The sequence below is a fragment of the Daldinia caldariorum genome, assembly GCF_022478825.1.
Source record: "Daldinia caldariorum strain CBS 122874 unplaced genomic scaffold F4812scaffold_3, whole genome shotgun sequence".
Taxonomy (NCBI): domain Eukaryota; kingdom Fungi; phylum Ascomycota; class Sordariomycetes; order Xylariales; family Hypoxylaceae; genus Daldinia; species Daldinia caldariorum.
Genome location: NW_025953039.1, coordinates 2,517,708 through 2,535,063, shown reverse-complemented (window position 1 = coordinate 2,535,063; position 17,356 = coordinate 2,517,708). Strand labels below are relative to the sequence as shown.

General features: G+C 47.8%; 2 protein-coding genes across 2 annotated transcripts; both read right to left on the bottom strand.

The window, feature by feature from the left end:
- Positions 1 to 1,177: 1,177 nt before the first annotated feature.
- F4812DRAFT_283856 (uncharacterized protein) lies at positions 1,178 to 3,662 on the bottom strand. The gene is made up of 2 exons (XM_047931059.1): positions 3,115 to 3,662; positions 1,178 to 3,060 (listed from the first exon to the last, which is right to left on the bottom strand). Exons 1-2 carry the CDS (start codon positions 3,427 to 3,429, stop codon positions 1,507 to 1,509), a joined length of 1,869 nt encoding a protein of 622 aa, XP_047793266.1. The 5' UTR covers positions 3,430 to 3,662; the 3' UTR covers positions 1,178 to 1,506.
- Positions 3,663 to 15,440: 11,778 nt separating this feature from the next.
- F4812DRAFT_283806 (HAD-like protein) lies at positions 15,441 to 17,210 on the bottom strand. Its single transcript, XM_047931058.1, has 4 exons — positions 17,124 to 17,210; positions 16,753 to 17,055; positions 16,566 to 16,675; positions 15,441 to 16,298 (listed from the first exon to the last, which is right to left on the bottom strand). The coding sequence occupies exons 2-4, from the start codon at positions 16,857 to 16,859 to the stop codon at positions 15,781 to 15,783; spliced, it is 735 nt and encodes a 244-aa protein (XP_047793265.1). The 5' UTR covers positions 16,860 to 17,055; positions 17,124 to 17,210; the 3' UTR covers positions 15,441 to 15,780.
- Between the last annotated feature and the right edge of the window lie 146 nt (positions 17,211 to 17,356).

Sequence of the window (17,356 nt, the reverse complement as noted above, 5' to 3'; positions counted from 1 at the left end):
TGAAGCTATCGTAATATTATCGTCTCATATCATATAAATCATCATCGCCGTCGCGATAGATCTCTCGTCATCACTCATCTCGGGGTTCGTGTTACACCGCACAGTGATCCTCCCAAAAACGGGAACGTACGGTTCCCTAAAAAGGATTTACTTACTATGCACCTAGTTGGTCTAGTGTACAAAAAAAAAAAAAAAAAAAAAGAATTGGGTTTGGACATGGGAGCAGGCATGGGCTTTAGGCGGCTAGGGTTTCGCTGGAAATGGTCACCCGGCAGTTGGATGCGAGACAAGCTGGAGAAAAAGAAAAGGGTTACATACGTTGGGCGGGCTAAAAGGGGTCATGATCGGCAATATAGGATTCGGGTCTGATGTAAGTTCGGTATTTCGCAATAGCGATTCGGGTTAGGCGCCGGTACGCTCGTCTGGCTCATATAGGCGGCATATAGCCAGCGGGAGGCATAATAGGTATAGTTACCATTGTGGCGGGACCAATGAGGTACTATCCTCGTCTGACTATTTTTAATTCGGTGGTGATAACATGCAAGCCTAAGTCAAGGTCTCTTGTCAGCACTTTACTACCCGTCAATGAATCAGCCACATTTTTTAAGTGCCAGAGTTTAGGATGTAATAGTGTATTATGCAGAGATGGAATTGGCTCCCCTGGTTGGATGAAAACTGGAAGAAAAAGCATGTCGTGATCGAGAGCGACAGCAAGGTTTACGACAGGAGAAAGCATCCAGGAGGATTCGAATCACCTTTTCAAGCTTGTATTTTCTGCTCGTTTGTATGTAGGTAAATATATTGTAAATAACCTGCTATGCTCTGTGCTTTCCCATCGCCCCTTTTGATAAGTACTCAAAATAAGCAGTAGACCCTCAAACACTGATCTCTTATATCCCCCATATATACCTGTATATATAGAAACAATAAGTAGTATCTAGACAACAGCCCTCCCCATTATACGCCAGCCTGCAACGGTATTTGACATCATCGTCTGCTCCAGGTAAAATCATTGCTCCTCGAGACGCCCGTAAAATTAAAAGATCCTAATAGGGTATTGTTTACCTGCGCATTAATCGAGGTCCCATCTTGGGGGTGTCAATCAAGCGAAAGACGAACAGTAAATCCGGACCGTCTCTCCTTCTCCCCTCCGGTCTGTTCCCCTTTCCGCCCCGGGGTATCAGTTATATTGCCAAATCCAAGCCCAACGCATTAGCCGTGGTCATTACATTAAAAAAAAGAAACTATTTGGAGTACACCGCTTGGAGCAGGTTCTGCACGAAGAACCTGGTTGCCTATAAGGATAAATGCAAATGCTAATAATTTGACAAGTAGACGAGTGACGTAGAACGTTGGTGGTACACAGGACCTTAGTCGTACAAGGCTGGTCACTGAAGTTCGGTTCGGTGTAATAAAGCTCCAAGATGCTTGGGAACTTCACTAGGTTAAATGATGATGAGTAATGCCGATATATTCCAGTACGGTTGAAACGGTATGGGCATAATTTCACTTCTCGTGATGGCTAGTGTAGTCTTGAGGGGTCATATTCTGTGTGAATTGGATTAACCTCGACCTCGACTGGTTGGGAGAAGGCTTTGAATTGACGGACTCATTGGAGTCCCAGTCAAATTGCGTGTTCCCCGTTGCATGCTGTGCGTACGTATTCTGCTCTTGAATAGAACCCATCATATTCTGATACAAAGGGGTTGTGGGGAGACCGTCATGTAGCTCAGCATAGCAAGGAACATTCTGCATGCTGAGGTCAGGGAACTCGGTCTCAAACGGTGTGAAAATCGGCTGGTCGGCAGGGTAATTCATTCCGTGGTGGAAAACGTTGTTGTGGTAATTCTGGCTGCCAAACTGAGCTAATAAGCCTGGGGTGTCTGGCGGAGTCTTGAGGTTAGACTCGCTGACACCAAGATTATTACCTAGTGCGTACTGGTACTCGGGGCGTCGGACTTCCCGGAGATCTTGTTTGTCAACAACAGCAGGGGTCATTGGGGTTGGAGGGGCGGCCCCAGGAAACATCGAAGAGACCGGTATCACCGGAGAACGATTTTGGAATTGCATTATTAATGCCTCGGCATTCCGGTTTAGGAACATGGGTGAACGTGAGCCTGAGCTAGGCTTCTGGATCCTCCCATGGTTGCTGGTGCCTGAAGCGATCCGTCGTATTGCCGAGCCGGGGCTTGAGGGATCCAATGGCATTTTGGGTGCATAGCCAAGATTGTAAGAGCGGCTCCTCAGCGAAGATGTTTGAAGTGTTGCTGGCCGCGGGATGTTTCGGCGGGAGGCAATATTAGCAGGAGGCGGGGGTGACTTGAAAGAGTCGGTGGGAGTTGGCATTCCTTGAGGCATCATCGGTGTAGCCAGCCTCTCGCTCATAGGAGTGTTTTCATCATAATCCTGTAACGATTCCATGGCGTTCCCGACTAGTCCGGGTGTAGTGAAAGTTGATTGAGACTGCGCAAAGGGTGTTACAGTTGGGGTTGACAAGTCTGCTTCAACCATAGTATGGTACTGTTGGCTGGACTGTTCCGCACCAGTACCCTGCTCGTTAGGCGACGGCAGGCTATTGATCATGCTTGTCATTTGCTCACTTTGGCCGGAATAATCGACACTGCAAGGAGTGAAGTCCGTCATGGGGGAGGAATGATGGTAACTTTGATGGGACTGAGTTTGAGTGAATTCGGTCACATCGGAATGCGAAAAGTCGAACGGCAGCGGGGACTGGAAGTTGCTAGGTGTATTGCCTTGAAGGCTGCCAGATGGATCTTGTCCAGAAGGCGAATCAATGTTAGTGTCGGGGGAGTCATCTTCAGTGTCGTCATCATCGGAGTCCTCGGTTTCCTGAGGAATCGAGTTGATATCTGGGAAAATCGCGGAAGAAGGTTGCACGCGCTGTCGGGCATTCTCGCCCATTTGGTCTGATGAGCTGCCTTGCGGGCTTGCATCGGGCGAATCTGGCTCAGAGCTAGCCTTCTCCTTCGCTCTTTGCTCCTCATATTCTTGCTGCTTCTTCTCCTGCTTTGCCTTGGCACGCCTATTTTGAAACCAATTCTAGCAATATCAGTCAGTAATATGAACTAGCAGATGCAACGGTATTTTAAATACATTAATTCTTGGTCGTTCTAGACCGAGTGAGTCGGCCAGTTGAGCCTTGACCGAGCTTGAAGGCTTCGAGTTTTCTCTGAAGACCTTCTCAAGCTTCTCAACTTCTTCCTTAGATAACCGCGGCTTTGATTCCGCTTTGGGGTCAGCCAGTACACCTCGATCGGCGATGAGATGGCTCCGAGGCGGTTGATAGCCGTAGATATACTGAAATCCAGGGAAGCCAGTATTATGGTATGGGCTCTCGTTATACTGCATGGTGTTTCCCTGCGGGAAGCTATAAGCCGGATGAAAATCCGGATGAGCGTGGTAATGCATTTTATATCTCTCTTGAGTAGTCGCCGGATAGGCCAGAATGGGTTAATGATTAAATGTGTGAAAATTATCGAAACTGTAAAAGAAAGTAGCTCGGATCTGCTGATTATGAAAAAATAGAAGTCGAAGTATTAGGCGTAAGATCGATGTCCCTTGCAAGGGGGGTTTAAGGACAGAGATATATATATATTATGAGACTTTGCCGAAAGCTAAATTTTCTGTTCTTTCTATAAGGAATGACTGTGGGTTAGATATCTGGACTAAACGGCCCAAAAAGATTGTTGGTGAACGAACGTGGTGGTGGTAAACTAATCCCAAACACAACAACAGATATACAGCTAGGACGACGGGGTTGAGGCGGTATAAGAGCAAGCAAAAGGCCAGACGGTAGAGGACGGTAACCAAGCCAAGTGAGACAGAGCTCGCCTTGAACCCCCGAGTTCTCGAGACTAGAGACAAGCTGGGTCGAGATGGAACAAAAAACAACAACACAGGAGAGCTGGAGAGCGGGAAGGGAGAGAGGGGGGTGGGCGTGTAGTGAAGTAGTTGTAGTAGCAGGCTGTGGGTCTTCCTGGACTTTGCACGACCAGCGAACCGGGAGGTGTGTAGGTACTTCCGCGGTACTACCACGAAATTGGGTGGAGGTGAGCGAGGATTCGACGAGAGGCGGGTGACACTGGTCGGCGACAGGGTACCTGGATGTACATCTGGAACCTCCCTGGTACCTACTTACACCCACTTTAACTCGAATTGTTGTTTATTCATCAGATCTGGTGTTTAGTGCCTACCCGTACCGCAGACACGGAGCCTTTTCTCGTGAACAGGGTTAGAGCTGCTCAAGCACTGACTTGTCCGGCGGGCCTAGGCTGGCTGGCTGGCTGGCTGGTGTCATTGGGGCCAAACCGACCCAAGCCAATGCCACCACCAGCTCATAAGTTTTAAGCGTCTCTCTCTCTCGCGCGACCGTCAGACCCCCCCGAGGGTATGCTTTTAAGGACGCGCCAGAGGAAAGCCAAAATGGTTGAAGGGCCGGGTAGGAGAGAGAGAGGGGGGGGGCCACAGCTGCACATACATACAAGGTACCTACCTACATACATCAGGTACATACATACGTACCTGGTTAGTTGGCTCACTGCAGGTGCTGCGCGCCACTGGAGCCAATGGGGAAAGTAGTCGGTACGAATTACATTCGACCGCACGTACGGATTGCATAGGAGACACGCGGGTTGATGATGGCGGGCGATGATGACGGTTCCCTCACCGATCTTGTTCCTAGCTATGCGATCCCTACCTAGGAGAAAGTGAGGGTTAAGCAATGGGTGGTGGGAGGGAGAACCGGCGAAGATTTGTTATCAGATGTCCACAATACAAATGTGTCGCGCGCAGTTTGGGTATGAATGCAATGTACTAATACCCATTGGAGTATTTGAGATCCCAACCACGCTACCTAAGACGAGCCCAAGCAAGCTAGCCCCCTGTCTTGGCTTCCCTACCTTTGCATAGGCCCAGGGATACCCGTGGAATACCCGTTAGGTAGATACCTATACCTATCATGAACGGAGGTGTGTGAGATGTAAGATGCCCTGAACAAGGAGATTCAATCATTCGGGCCTTAGTTGAGAAATGCGGGGAGAAGGGAGGCGGATGGGAAACTAAAGCAGGTACCAAGTTTTAAAGAGAGACTCTATGCCCTCTTCAGATCAAGGGTGAAGCATAAAACCGAATAGCTGTAGGTACCTTATTACCTTAGGACCTATATGTAGGTACCTAAGGTAAGATAAGGAGTGCTAGAAAAGAAAGGGATGGCTGAACTGTTTTAGAATTGTTTTAGCAACTTTTAGTTGGGTAAAATCTTAAAAGGGGCAAAAGAAGGCTGCTCGTTGGTTAATGGCTGGCTATGGCTGGCTAGGTCGGTAGGTGTATGGCTTAGGTACCTAGGTAGGTAGGAGGTACATATGGCTTAGGGCCGCTAGGTAGGCTAGTCTAAGGCTAGAAGCTAAAGGTTACGCTAAAACAATTCGACCTCTTTTTGTCTGCTTGTCTCGTTTCTCGTTTTTTTCTTTTCTTTTTAAAACATATTTAGCGGGATAATCACAGTGCGATTTAATATTGTAAAGCTGTCGGAGCCTTGGCATCCCCGTCCAACACAGCCCTGTCCGGGGCCTGTATAAGTGTAATTAGTGTAATTGGCGTAATTATCACGTTGTCATGTGAGCTCCATTTTGTCTTTCGTTGGCGCCGTTGCTAATATTATGGTGATGACAACGGTAGAAGATGACGATGTTTATGTTTAGTTAGGTACCCATAACAGGTATCTTTAATTGAATCTTATCAAAACCACTCTGTCTCTACGTCATCTTAAGATATTACCTCTCTGAGAAATACATGGTAGATTTATTCCCGGATGCACAAACCACCATTGCGGACTTGTCAGATAATTACTTACCTAGGTACCCAGGTAAGGTAGGTACCTGTCTAGCAAGTACCTAACCTACCTCCTACCTATGGTAGGTACGTAATAGAATAATTGCTTTATAAGTCTCTCTTATTTTATTATTATTTTTTTTTCATGTCGTAAGTGGTTTTTCTGTGGCCACAACATAGGTATTTTATTCATGCTTCACGCCGCGGCAATAATGGTGAAGAAACGTCAAGTAAAGACCCGGCATCCAATAGCAGTGCTACCTTAAGAGCAAAGAGAACAGTCTCGACTGGCTGAAATGTCTAAGACCTTGGCGAATTGCCAATTTACGTAGGGTGAACAGAGTCCATAATTTTGTTACCATTTAAGATAATCCCAAGTTCTTCATCCTCGTAGGCAATAGTAATAAGCATAATACTATAGCACCGTATTCGTAGTTTAATAATGACTGTGCTTTCCCATGTTAACACAACGCTGAGATAAGTTAAGTAAATAAAACGTACATAAAACGTAAATATAAATTCTCAGTTACCAACTCATATTATCTAATCTAATCTAATATAACTATAGTTACTACGTTATGTACGTTTTTGATGGTAGTCACATCTTACATAGTGTATAATTGCGTTGTCCTTTCTTTGTTTTCCTCCTCCTTCTCAGCAGTTCCTGGATGTGCTCACTTTACTGTGGGGACCTACCCGGATTCGCTCATATCCCCTGAGACCTTGATAGGAGCTCTAGCTAAAAAGGAAATCTCTTAAGTCAAGTCTCGAATAGGACCTTTCCTAAAAGGAACACCATATCCACCCGCCCGAAGGTTGCAGTTTGGCGGTACCCACAGGATGAGCATCCATGATCACTGATGAGCAGCATGGTATCCCCGGATCTAGGTACCAAGGTACTTCCATTGACATTGACAGGCGGCGGTCACCACCTTTTTGAATTTGATGTTAATTTTTTTTTTCTCCCTTTCGCTTACTCTAATTGATCTGCACTCTTGCACTTATTCAAATGGACCCCCAATCTACCAGAATTGCCGTCAGCCTTGACAGACCTCGGGGCTTATTACTTCATCTACCGAGCTTGACGCCAACTTATTCAGATAATGGATGAACCCTTTTTTTCTCTACACAGGACACATTTTAGTATCGCATCCTACGTTGTCTTCAATGCTTCATAGAGAGCACTTGAAATAAAAGAGATAAGGCGTTAATCGTTGCCTTTTAACTAATTCCGTGCCTTAAGATCCAAGCGGCTAGTACCTAACACGACATTAGTGATAAATTCTGTCTCTCTTTTTTAAGTTAGATGGTAAACATCAAGCGCTTGCCACCGACTTCGTTCCAAAGTAACGACTTCGGGAGTCTTTCGCTGCTAATAACTCCACCTCTTTCCTGCTAACCAAGCTTTCCGGCCGCATTCGGCCTCGCAATTTCGAATGGCCATTAGCCGGGCCTCTCTACTGCACCTCTATCATGCACGTTTTAGCATCGGTGCAAATGTCATCGTGTCGGTGTCCGCGTTCCCGCACAACGAAAAAGAAAGGAGGCCAGTGTTTGACAAGTACCTGACTAAATATCGTAGGCAACCCATGATAGGGCGCCCGATCCCACCATAATGCAGAGTGATTCAAACTGGCAGACAGCAAATTTCGCTCACATGAGGTCTCTTCGGTTTCGAGCTTACCGGTGATGTTTTTCAGATGCATCGTAGCTTGGCTATTCCCGCTTCGTGATTAGACCTTCGCACCTCGTAGGTCAGAGTTACATCACTTGGAGCTAGGCTCGACTATTTCTAGAGAGTCCACGATTACTAGACGTGCCTACCCGTTTTCTGCGATGTATGAGCAAAAGCCGAAGCCTGATAATATAAGATGATTGGCTCTCGATCAACAGATTGACCCTCAGATCCTCATAAAGGCTTTCAGCATTATGGATCTAACGCAGCTCACACAGTATGGACGTATATTCATCCCTATACAAATTCGAGGCCCAGCAGCTCGGTACCGATGGCAGATGGCATTTTATGGCGTGATAAGCGGGATGGAAATAACCTACGGTTCACTTTAGAGCTAATCTACTGATTTTTTTTCTCCGTCCTCCTGTCCTAGGCATCTTTGATTCTTATCTCGGTGCCCAGCTAACTATGCTCGACTAAAAAAAGCACTGCCGGATCAACTAGGGCTATATACATGCGTGTACCTTTTGGGGGGTTACTACCTAGGTAGGGAACAAGAAAACATATGAGATTGTGCCTGGGCCCCCTAGGTAGGTAGTAGTTTACTTGAAAAGAACAAAAGAAAAAAAAAAGAAGGAAAAGAAAGATACCGATGCTTCGTCTTTTGCCTTTTGCCTTTTGCCTTTCTGGGGGGTTAAATGCCAAGATTCTTAATATCATTGGGTTGTGTGTAGTAGTGGTTGCTAAAATCAACAATGATGTCGCAATAACATTCTCCTTACTACGTCAAGTCACACACACCCTCGATTTTCTTAAGATGTGCAATATAGGTCGGCCGGCTGGCTGGTACCACAGGGGATAGGAGGGGGAGTGGGGATTTGCATGTGTGCTGGGAATTTGGGGTCTAACTTTTACCGGGGTTGCTTTAGTTCCCATATAAGCGAACATTTTGCCAAGCTGAGCCAGAAAGCTGGGACAGCAAAATACCATATGTACCTATTCTACATGGAGGTACCTCCTACCTTAGGTACATTGTAAGCTTCTCCAAAAGGGTGCAGAAGCGTCGCTGCACCAAACAACCAGTTAGGTTGTTCCTACTGCACCACCTACCTCTACATAGTATGTACTGCACTCTACCTACCCGGACTACATACATCTGGGCAACTACCCATGGTAGGTACGAGGTAGTACTATCTCTTAAGGAAGGGTCAGGTCAAGTCAGGTGTTTACATGCGAAAGGGTCCTTGCCTTAGGTATCATCGTACTTAAAATCCTCATCTTCAACTTCATCCTAAAGGAGGTATTGTACCTAAGGTAACTAAGGTAAGCCACAGCACCTACCCAGACTTAAACTTTTTCTTATCTTCTTTTCCTACTCTCTTTGAATTTTCGCATGTCTCGATTAGGAGAGAAACCGAAACGTCACTCAAAATTCACATCTTTCCATCATCATCACACGTCGAAGTTTTTATTCGCCGCCTTGGAGAATTAAACAACTAGTAATTACTACTCATTATGGTACTACATACGTGGTACGATATGAGGTACGCGACCCCTCCTGGGAAATGATCACCAATTAGCCCAGATGTCCGGATAACCTTTCTCTTGGAAGTGGGACAAGTCCCTGATTCCCTCATTCCTTGTAAGTCACCTGCCGATTCATTATCTGGCTTGAGCGTTTGAGCTATGATATAACAACAACAACGACGACAACGATGATGACGACGACGACGACGACGACAAGACTACCTAACAGGTATGCAGCAAAGCTATACGAACATGTCAGACGAATATGTCGGGCAAATCGGCGCTTCTCCTTCGGATCAAGAAGATAGGAGCATCTTGCTACCCACAAGATCGTCATCTATACAGTATGTGAGAGGTAGCCTTGCCTGTGCGAATGCCACCTCCAAAAATGATAGAGATACAGCGCGCAGGATTGCCCTAGAACCCCTGGTCTATACCTGGTCTTATACCTGGTCTAGGTATGCAGCCGTGCAGCTGTGCAGCTGTACCCTCGGTGCAAAACTCCGCCCGACTTTCGACATCGCCGAACTTACTTTTTCTGCAGCGAGGCTCTTGTCGGGCGTTCCAGTTAGATGCTCCCTAGATGCAGTGTGTTTTGAAGACGAGCGTCATTTCTGCTGACTCAGTCACCCTGGACTCTCCGTCATCCTGCCCGATATCACATAGATTCGTCAGCACCGTGTCTGCTCTCCAATTAGTGCAGGGACCCCATCCACCCTTATGTGGTATCAAGCTTGGATGGCTTGACCGGCAGCATCATGGCGCAGAGGCCTTCCATACTTGGTTTGCAACCTTGAATCATTTGTTCCTATCTATTCTCCCATCAGTTCAAGAGTTATGCGTATACTATGTAACTGAGCGCCAAAACTCGGCGCTACTGCTATCCGGTAAGCTACCGGTATAGCACTTGCTGTGTTGTACTACGAGACCGTTACTCAATAATCCTGGCGGGCACCGGCAACCCAAGGCTGTTCCCGTATTTGTGCAATGCACAAAAAATTTAACCACCAAAACAAGTGCTCAGCTTGCATCATGATTGGACAAGGTAGGCATCTTGGCATCTTGGTAGAAGAGGATTGGGTAGCGTACGGCTCCGTTACGGTGGAACCATAGCGATTGGAAAAGGGATCCTAATTCCATCAGCTTTCTTAGTGGCAAGACGGTGCGGCGCACTCGGCTAATTTTCTAGCTCTCGTCTTCCCCTGCGCCGCGCATCAGCCATACGAACAAGGACTCCATTCCCTACTTCCAGCTCTGCATTACATAGTAATTCGTAGTGTGGTAGGTAACAAATAAATGTGGTAACCGGAGCTTAGAATTAAAAACTATCTCAGATATCCACGGAGGTTACAGGATACTACGCTACGCTTCGCGTGTCGAGCACGTTGATGCTAGGGGACTCTTTCCCCGGTTCTCCCGTCCTGTTACCTTAGCGGATTTATCATCATCACTTCAGCAAAAAAAGGGTCTGGCCAACTCTAGAATTTGGCCACGTCGCGGCAGCAGTCGTTCCCGTCATGAGGTGAACCAGGTCAGCGTTTGGCCAATTCACCGTGAGCTTCAGTGGGCTTACGACGGCAAATCAATTTCAATGTCGCCGTATTTCTGTTACCTTAGAGAGCAAAGAGACCTTGTCCAAGACACAGAAGCTAGCATTGCGCGATAAGCAAGCAGAACACCTGGTTACCTTCTAACCCTGTTTCCCTCAGGTGTGACTGCAGGCGCCATCTTGGCTTCTCGAACAATGTGACGCGGGCAGCATGTCTCTTCTCTGAGAGGACTTTTCAAATAAAATTCACTTATAAGTCTATATTTTCAATGTCTCCCAACTCGGCGGTGCGAACCATCTTCAGTTGGGCGCCGACAACCCCCTCTTGCCCTCACGGCCAGCATTGACGCTGTCGTCTGCGAAGAAAAGGGGAATCCTGTAGGTGGTAACGGATTTCGTACTCGTTCTGGGACACGCATCCGCAACTTAGCAGAGATGCGGGCGATTGCTAGTCCAAGGGACGTAATGAATTTTTGTGGCTTGCTTGTCGCTGGCTCTATAAGAATCCAGACCTAAACTTAAGAGTATTGTGCATCTACCGGTTATGGCTGACGATGCGTTCCGGCACAGCGGCACCGCCGCGACTAATTGCCTATTACCATCAGTTGGGCATGTCCAAACGCCCCTAGCGGCCCGGAAGGCAATACCTAGTAGCGATCTAGTTAGGTAATGGTAGTGTGGAGGATTACCTCTGGCGCTTCTGCACGCAACGCAAAATACGTACTTTGTGTGATTATCTACAGGGGTTATTGGGGTCACAGCGGTAGGTATTACGATCCATATCCTGGCCCCGGCGGCCACGTGGAATCTCACTTCTGATGACAAGAGATCCCCCCTGGGAGTTAAGCGGAATGGCTTGCGTCAATGCGAAGTACCTCCCAAGTACCCGACCAGGGCAAGAAGCTGGGAAATCTCTACATAGTAGGCTCATTTTACTTATTCCACTATCACGGCCGTAAGCCAAGGCTCTTGCAGACGCTTTCATTAGAACCCTTCACCATTTTACCATCCCGAATCATTCATGAAAGGCTGTGCGATGCAATGCGATGCAATGCGATGCGATGCGATATGACTAACTCACTAGCTTCCATAGGGACCGGAATAGGATATGATGTTCTCCCAATTTTGTCGATAGGATAACGTGGGGGCTCTGGGCAGGCCGCAGCGTACAACTTCCCTAGGTTATCTTAACAAGTCCCGTTCCGAAGATTGTCATGGTTAGGTTACCTTATGTATTTGAGCTGAGGTCGCGCATGTCAAGAAATTAGCAAACCGCCACCACCACTTAGTATCATAGCTCAGCTCCGCTTTAGCCGCTTATGAAGAGCGTGGGGTTTCTTAACTGACGGATCCCGAGCATGAGGCCGCAGCAACCATAGGCTCTGGTGGTGATCAACTCCAAGCGTCGCTGAATTATGGTACACGCCGATCGCCCATTGCGACCGCATCTACGCAACCGTTATACTCTAGCGGTGTGCACGCACATACTAGGTAGGAGGTATGTTAGGTATGTACAATAGAGGTAGGTAGGTAGAGCTGGAATACCTGCATCATACCTAACCTGACCTAACCTACCTGTGCAAATGTACTTACCATACATATAAGAAAAAGGTTCGAAATGACGAATCAGCCATCCATCAGTTCAACAACGGGAACTAGTGAGCTGCTTTAGTTGTTTCAGGCAACGGACCAGCTTCTGGCTGTTTTAACACGACGACCTCACTGACTTTCCCCCTCCCCCTTTAAGGGGCCCAACGAACACCTCTAGCCGATTTTCCGAAAGTGCAACGCTTACGACTTTCTTAGCTGGTTATATTTGAAATAAAGCGGCGTCAAAGCCTCACGATAACTTAGACGTCAACTACTGGCACCAGTTTGATGAGATGATGAGATATTATTTTACCATACATTGCATACATGTAGAATACATGTAGGTACAATAACAAAGTAGACCAGTCCCCCTCTTAACAGGTCCACTTGAGAAGATACTGTTACACCTAGTTAGCATTCTTTTTCCCCAGCCCCCTTCTCGCTAACCCAAATCGCTGCATCTTCAATTTACTGCTGCTTTTTTTAAAATTACTAACTAACTATGGTATTCTTCTTTTCTAGGTAACTAAGATGCTTTTATTAACATCTCGTTCCTGCAGTAGGGTAAATGGCTTTGTGTCACAGCTGGCGGCTTAAGCTTTTACAGAGCAAGAAGACATCCTTGTTCATTAAGAGGTAGTTACTTTTTGGATCGCAACGTCGTGGAAAGGGTATCCCATCTTTAATCATGACGACTTATCATTTTTAGCAAGTACCTAACCCCTACCTCCTCTTCCCCCCATCCCTCCCCCCCTGGAAGAAACCGTGTGCCAACCATTTCTCTTCCGCGAAAAGCTTGGCTATCGTTGTGTGCAACTAAAAAGCGGAAGTTCCCTTTTACTGCCTTTGGTGATCGCTAAGTTGAGAATACGCTCGGAATTAAGCCGCTATCATACTTTTCCGTGTTGTAGAGATGATGGTGAAAGTGGCCAATCATCAGCGACGCCATCTATCTAATCCGTAAGGGCCGTTCTACTTCCTACTTCACCACTATCCCCCGCCCGTATTTACTTGGGAGCCGATCTTTGCCTGGAGGTCTAGATCATGCATAGGTCGCGCATTCGCCAGCTACTACGTCGGGCTTCCGCCAACTGCCACGGTTACTCAGGTCGGCGACCAGACAATTTGACAACTGCGAAGATCCTTTCTTGGCAACTTCATCTCTTGGCAAGTCTGCAGTGCTCACACAGCCCCAAGGGAAAAAATGCTGCATGTCTTGGAGATCGTTCATCCGGCCAAACGCTGCGAGAACCCGAAGTTCTTCGAAAGTCTCGTATGTGGCATACGGTATGTCATCGAAACGGGTCCTTGCAGACTTTTTCACCTATTAGGGCTATCGCAAAGCAGAGGTAGATGGGTAGATGGGCAAAATATGTCGGTGCCCACCACGTAGGTCTCGTTACTCATAGATAACCGGACCGGCATACTGTTTAACGGCGCGCAAAGTTTAGCCCATATCCATGGCCGTGGGAATGGTGCCCCTTTACACGAAAGCTCGCGATCCCGCGGCGTACAGAATATGTGTTTCTACAGAATAGACACCCGCGTAATTATCATCCCGACTCATGAGTAACCGAGACCCGCGGTAAGCGTAAGCCACTATTGCCACATTCAGCTTTCGCGGTATCAAATGGCTATGCTTTTTCCCAGGTGAGAACCCTCTTTTAAAGCAGGTACGCGTAGGGTTTCGGGTCATAACAAGGCCCTAGAGTTTGAGAGTGTAACCAGAGATCGGCGGAACGGACGTAAGAGAAGGTTCCGCCTGTCGGGGTTTTGTCAATTCTTTGCATAGCTAGGAGATATCCAGTCCGTTTACGTGGCAAAGTCCAGTCTGACTGCTGGGCCTCCGCCTCTCCCAACGGCGGACGCCATGAGCGACCCCCCTCCTTCCCCTCCTCCCCATCGACGCGGGTGTAGGATTCACCTCCCTCCAGTTATGTCCATGTTGAACGCTCTGAGGACCCAGGTCTAGGGTAGGTAGGTAGTGTATTATTTTTTTTATCAGAGTGATCGACAGTGCCCAGACGGGCCGTGTCGGCATTTAAAAAAGCCATACCGATATGCTAAGAAAAGTATCGTGTAATAGTTGGGTAGGTAGCGCCTTCGGGACTGCTTTTCTGCAAGTGCTTCCTTAGCGGCAGACCTAAGTGTATGTGCGTATGTGCGTATGTGCGTATGTTCTGTATTGTACAATACAACATAATACAGTACAATAACGTAGGTACCATATGCGTGAGGAAGATGGAGAGAGAGCTAGGTAGGTAGGTATTGTACTTCTCATACCTACCACAAGGATCCTCTCCCCGTCATCGCAACTCTTCTCCCCACAAACCCGTGTCCCCGTGATCGTGGCCACCCCTCCTCCCCTGTGCAAGATCGATGTCTAACAGCAGCAGCAGCAGCACGACCGGCAGGGCAGTTTAATGAGGTGCGCTAACCACCTAGATGTAGACGAAGATTGGTCACACTGGTTCTACGGGGCATGTCTCGCATCGTTTTCCGAGTTGTGACGGGAATATGCTCGTCATTGGCTCTTCTTCTACTTCTTCTTCTTCTTCTTTTTTTTCTCCGTTGGGGAAAGGGGAAAAAAAGGGGGGAAAGGGGATACGGCAGGGAATCCGAAGATGTACCTACTATGGTGCCCCCAACCCCAGAAAGTACGTAGTAGTATTAGCTTTTTTCTTTGCCTTTCTTTCTCTCTTTTTTCTTTCTCCGCCACGATCATTTCGCGTCGTTCGTATCGTAGAACACTACCTGTTGTGCCAGTGCAGCCTCATTTTTTCCTCCCCCATCCCCTCAACAGGCCCTGTCCTGACCAGGTACGGACCAGGTACAAGTGGGCAGAAACTCAAGCGGGGAGTGGGTAGAGGGGACCTGCGAAGTTCCGATAGTTCTGGTGATCGTCATTAATGCATTTACGGCGCCAAGACCGGGTGGTAGGTGCGTCTTAGGCGCCTTTTTTTTTTTTCTTTATTTATTTATTTTTCTTTTCACATCACTTGCTACCAATCTTTTTTCTTGATCTTGCTAGCCTTGCAGTTGCTAGTTCTAGCTCACTTCCGCTTTTTCTTTTTTCCCCATCTCTTTGGGTGGTGACGTGACCCCGGCAAATTAAAGACAGAGACACGAAAATTGGCCGCCAGCCAGTCAAGAGGCTGGATCGAGACTGTTTATATAAACAGACCTGGAAAGTCTATATCATAATCTCGGCCAAATAAGGCTTCTCTCTAAGTTCTATGGTAAGCCGACCCGTATATTCCTGTGTATTTCTTTTTTTTTCTTATTTCTTTCCCGTGGAGGCTCCCTCCGGAAGTTAGCCGGTCCGCTTTATGAAGCCCGATAATCCTAACCTATATGCCGAACAAGGAGGGCTATATGTGACGGAAAAGACAATGCCAAGCTCGTGTCTTCAAAGTGGTAAGGGAAATGGCGCCCCATCGTTGTAATTGAAATGTCTTGGCACGCTGTGACCTCGACAGTGTGTGTCTTGTCACCTAGGTTACTGCTACTACTGATGATGATGATGCTGCCGCTAAGACTCTGGAAATTGCGGCGTTGTAATGTCTTTGAATTATCGATTCTTCATCCCTCAGTTCCCATTCGAAACAGATGCGGGCGCAACCAAGGCATCTGAAATCTGCAGCGTCACGGAACCGTCCTTTTCGCTTCGGACCATTTTGACGGACTGCAGATCCCGGACGATCCAGTCGGGCTCGGCGGCGAGCACCTGTTCGGCCGTATGGCTCGTGACCAGGCCAAGTACCTTGCATCCTGCGGCCTTGCCGGACCTGATGCCAGCCGGGCTATCCTCCAAGACGAGGACGTCAGGGCTGTCGTCAGAACTCAGCCCGAGCTTCTCCCGTCCCAGGTGGTAGCATGCCGGATCGGGCTTCCCGTTGGCGACGGACTCCGCCGTCACGAGGGTTTCTGGGTGCGGCAGCTTCAGCACGTCGAGCCAGCCCGTGACCAGCGGAAACGTGCCCGAGGTAACGATGGCCCAGCGCGCAGACCCGGTTATCAGGCTGCTGAGAAGGGCCCTCGCGCCTGGGATCTCGACCGCGTCTGCGCCGTGCAGTTTCGGGAGCAGGCTCTCCATGTGTCTCACATCTAAGCACGAAAGTCAGTTCACAGATTGATTCTGGGGGCTGACGTAGGTGTTGTCGCGGAGTAGAACAGATTTTATTTCAGGGGGCCGAGCAAGTAAGGCCGCAAGGGGGGTAACGTGTAAGGAGATCAGGGGAATAGAATACAGCGAAAGGGAGGAACGTTTTTCAACCGCCACAACCCTCTGGAAACCCATATATACCTACCTAGGAGGTAGGTAGGTAAGGTAGGTTCTAGACGGGTAGGGAGGTATGCATAGCGCGGACTCACATTCCCAGTTGGCTTTTTCCGGGCTGAGCAGCTTGAGCATGTCTATGCTCCGCCGGCCGTGAGACGTCTGCAGGATAACCTCCGGGTCTACACCGATCTCATTGCCGATTCTGTCTCTAACTTAGAACTAACTCCTAAGTTCCTCCCTTTTTTTTCTTTCTTCATTTTGGGAGGGAGAGGAACTTACGTTTGCCAGTGCTTGACGACTGCGGCTGTTGAATCGATGATAGTGCCGTCCATGTCGAAGAGCAGTCCCTTGAAAGAGACCTCGAATGGGGGCGTTGAATAGTCCATTATATATATATGGATGGATATATTATATTGCGCTCTTTTTGTGTATTGTATTAAGTGTTTATTCTAAAATGATATGATTGATTTCATGAATCGGAGTTAAGTTGGTTGGGGTTGGATATTAATTAAAGAAAACGATTCCTGTTGAGCTTCTATGTGAATGGAATGTATGAATGAATGAACTCGGGGTTCCGCCGGTCTAAGCAACTTAAATGTCAAAGTTAGGTCGGGATAAGCGCGATCGAGTTAGGAAACTCCGCCATGTACCTAATAATAAGTTCCAGTTTTTTATGTTTCTTTCGGGCCGCGCAGAACTGAAGTCATCGTGAGAGGCCGAAACGCCGCTAAAGACGTCTAGGTTAGGTAGCTGTTTTAAGGGACCTTTCAATGGGAGATCCAGTCTTTCTTATCGCTGAGCGGGCAGGTGGTGTCGACCAATCAGCACGTCTGATGAACGGTCTTATCTCGGGCGGTGGACTGCGGCAGAACCTTATCGCATT

Coding starts and splice junctions, on each gene's coding strand:
- F4812DRAFT_283856 (XM_047931059.1), bottom strand. CDS start 3,429: ATGCATTACCACGCTCATCCGGATTTTCATCCGGCTTATAGCTTCCCG. Junction 3,061..3,114: donor TAGAACGACCAAGAATTAAT/GTATTTAAAATA, acceptor TGATATTGCTAG/AATTGGTTTCAAAATAGGCG.
- F4812DRAFT_283806 (XM_047931058.1), bottom strand. CDS start 16,859: ATGGACTATTCAACGCCCCCATTCGAGGTCTCTTTCAAGGGACTGCTC. Junction 16,676..16,752: donor GTCGTCAAGCACTGGCAAAC/GTAAGTTCCTCT, acceptor AGTTAGAGACAG/AATCGGCAATGAGATCGGTG. Junction 16,299..16,565: donor GGAAAAAGCCAACTGGGAAT/GTGAGTCCGCGC, acceptor TTTCGTGCTTAG/ATGTGAGACACATGGAGAGC.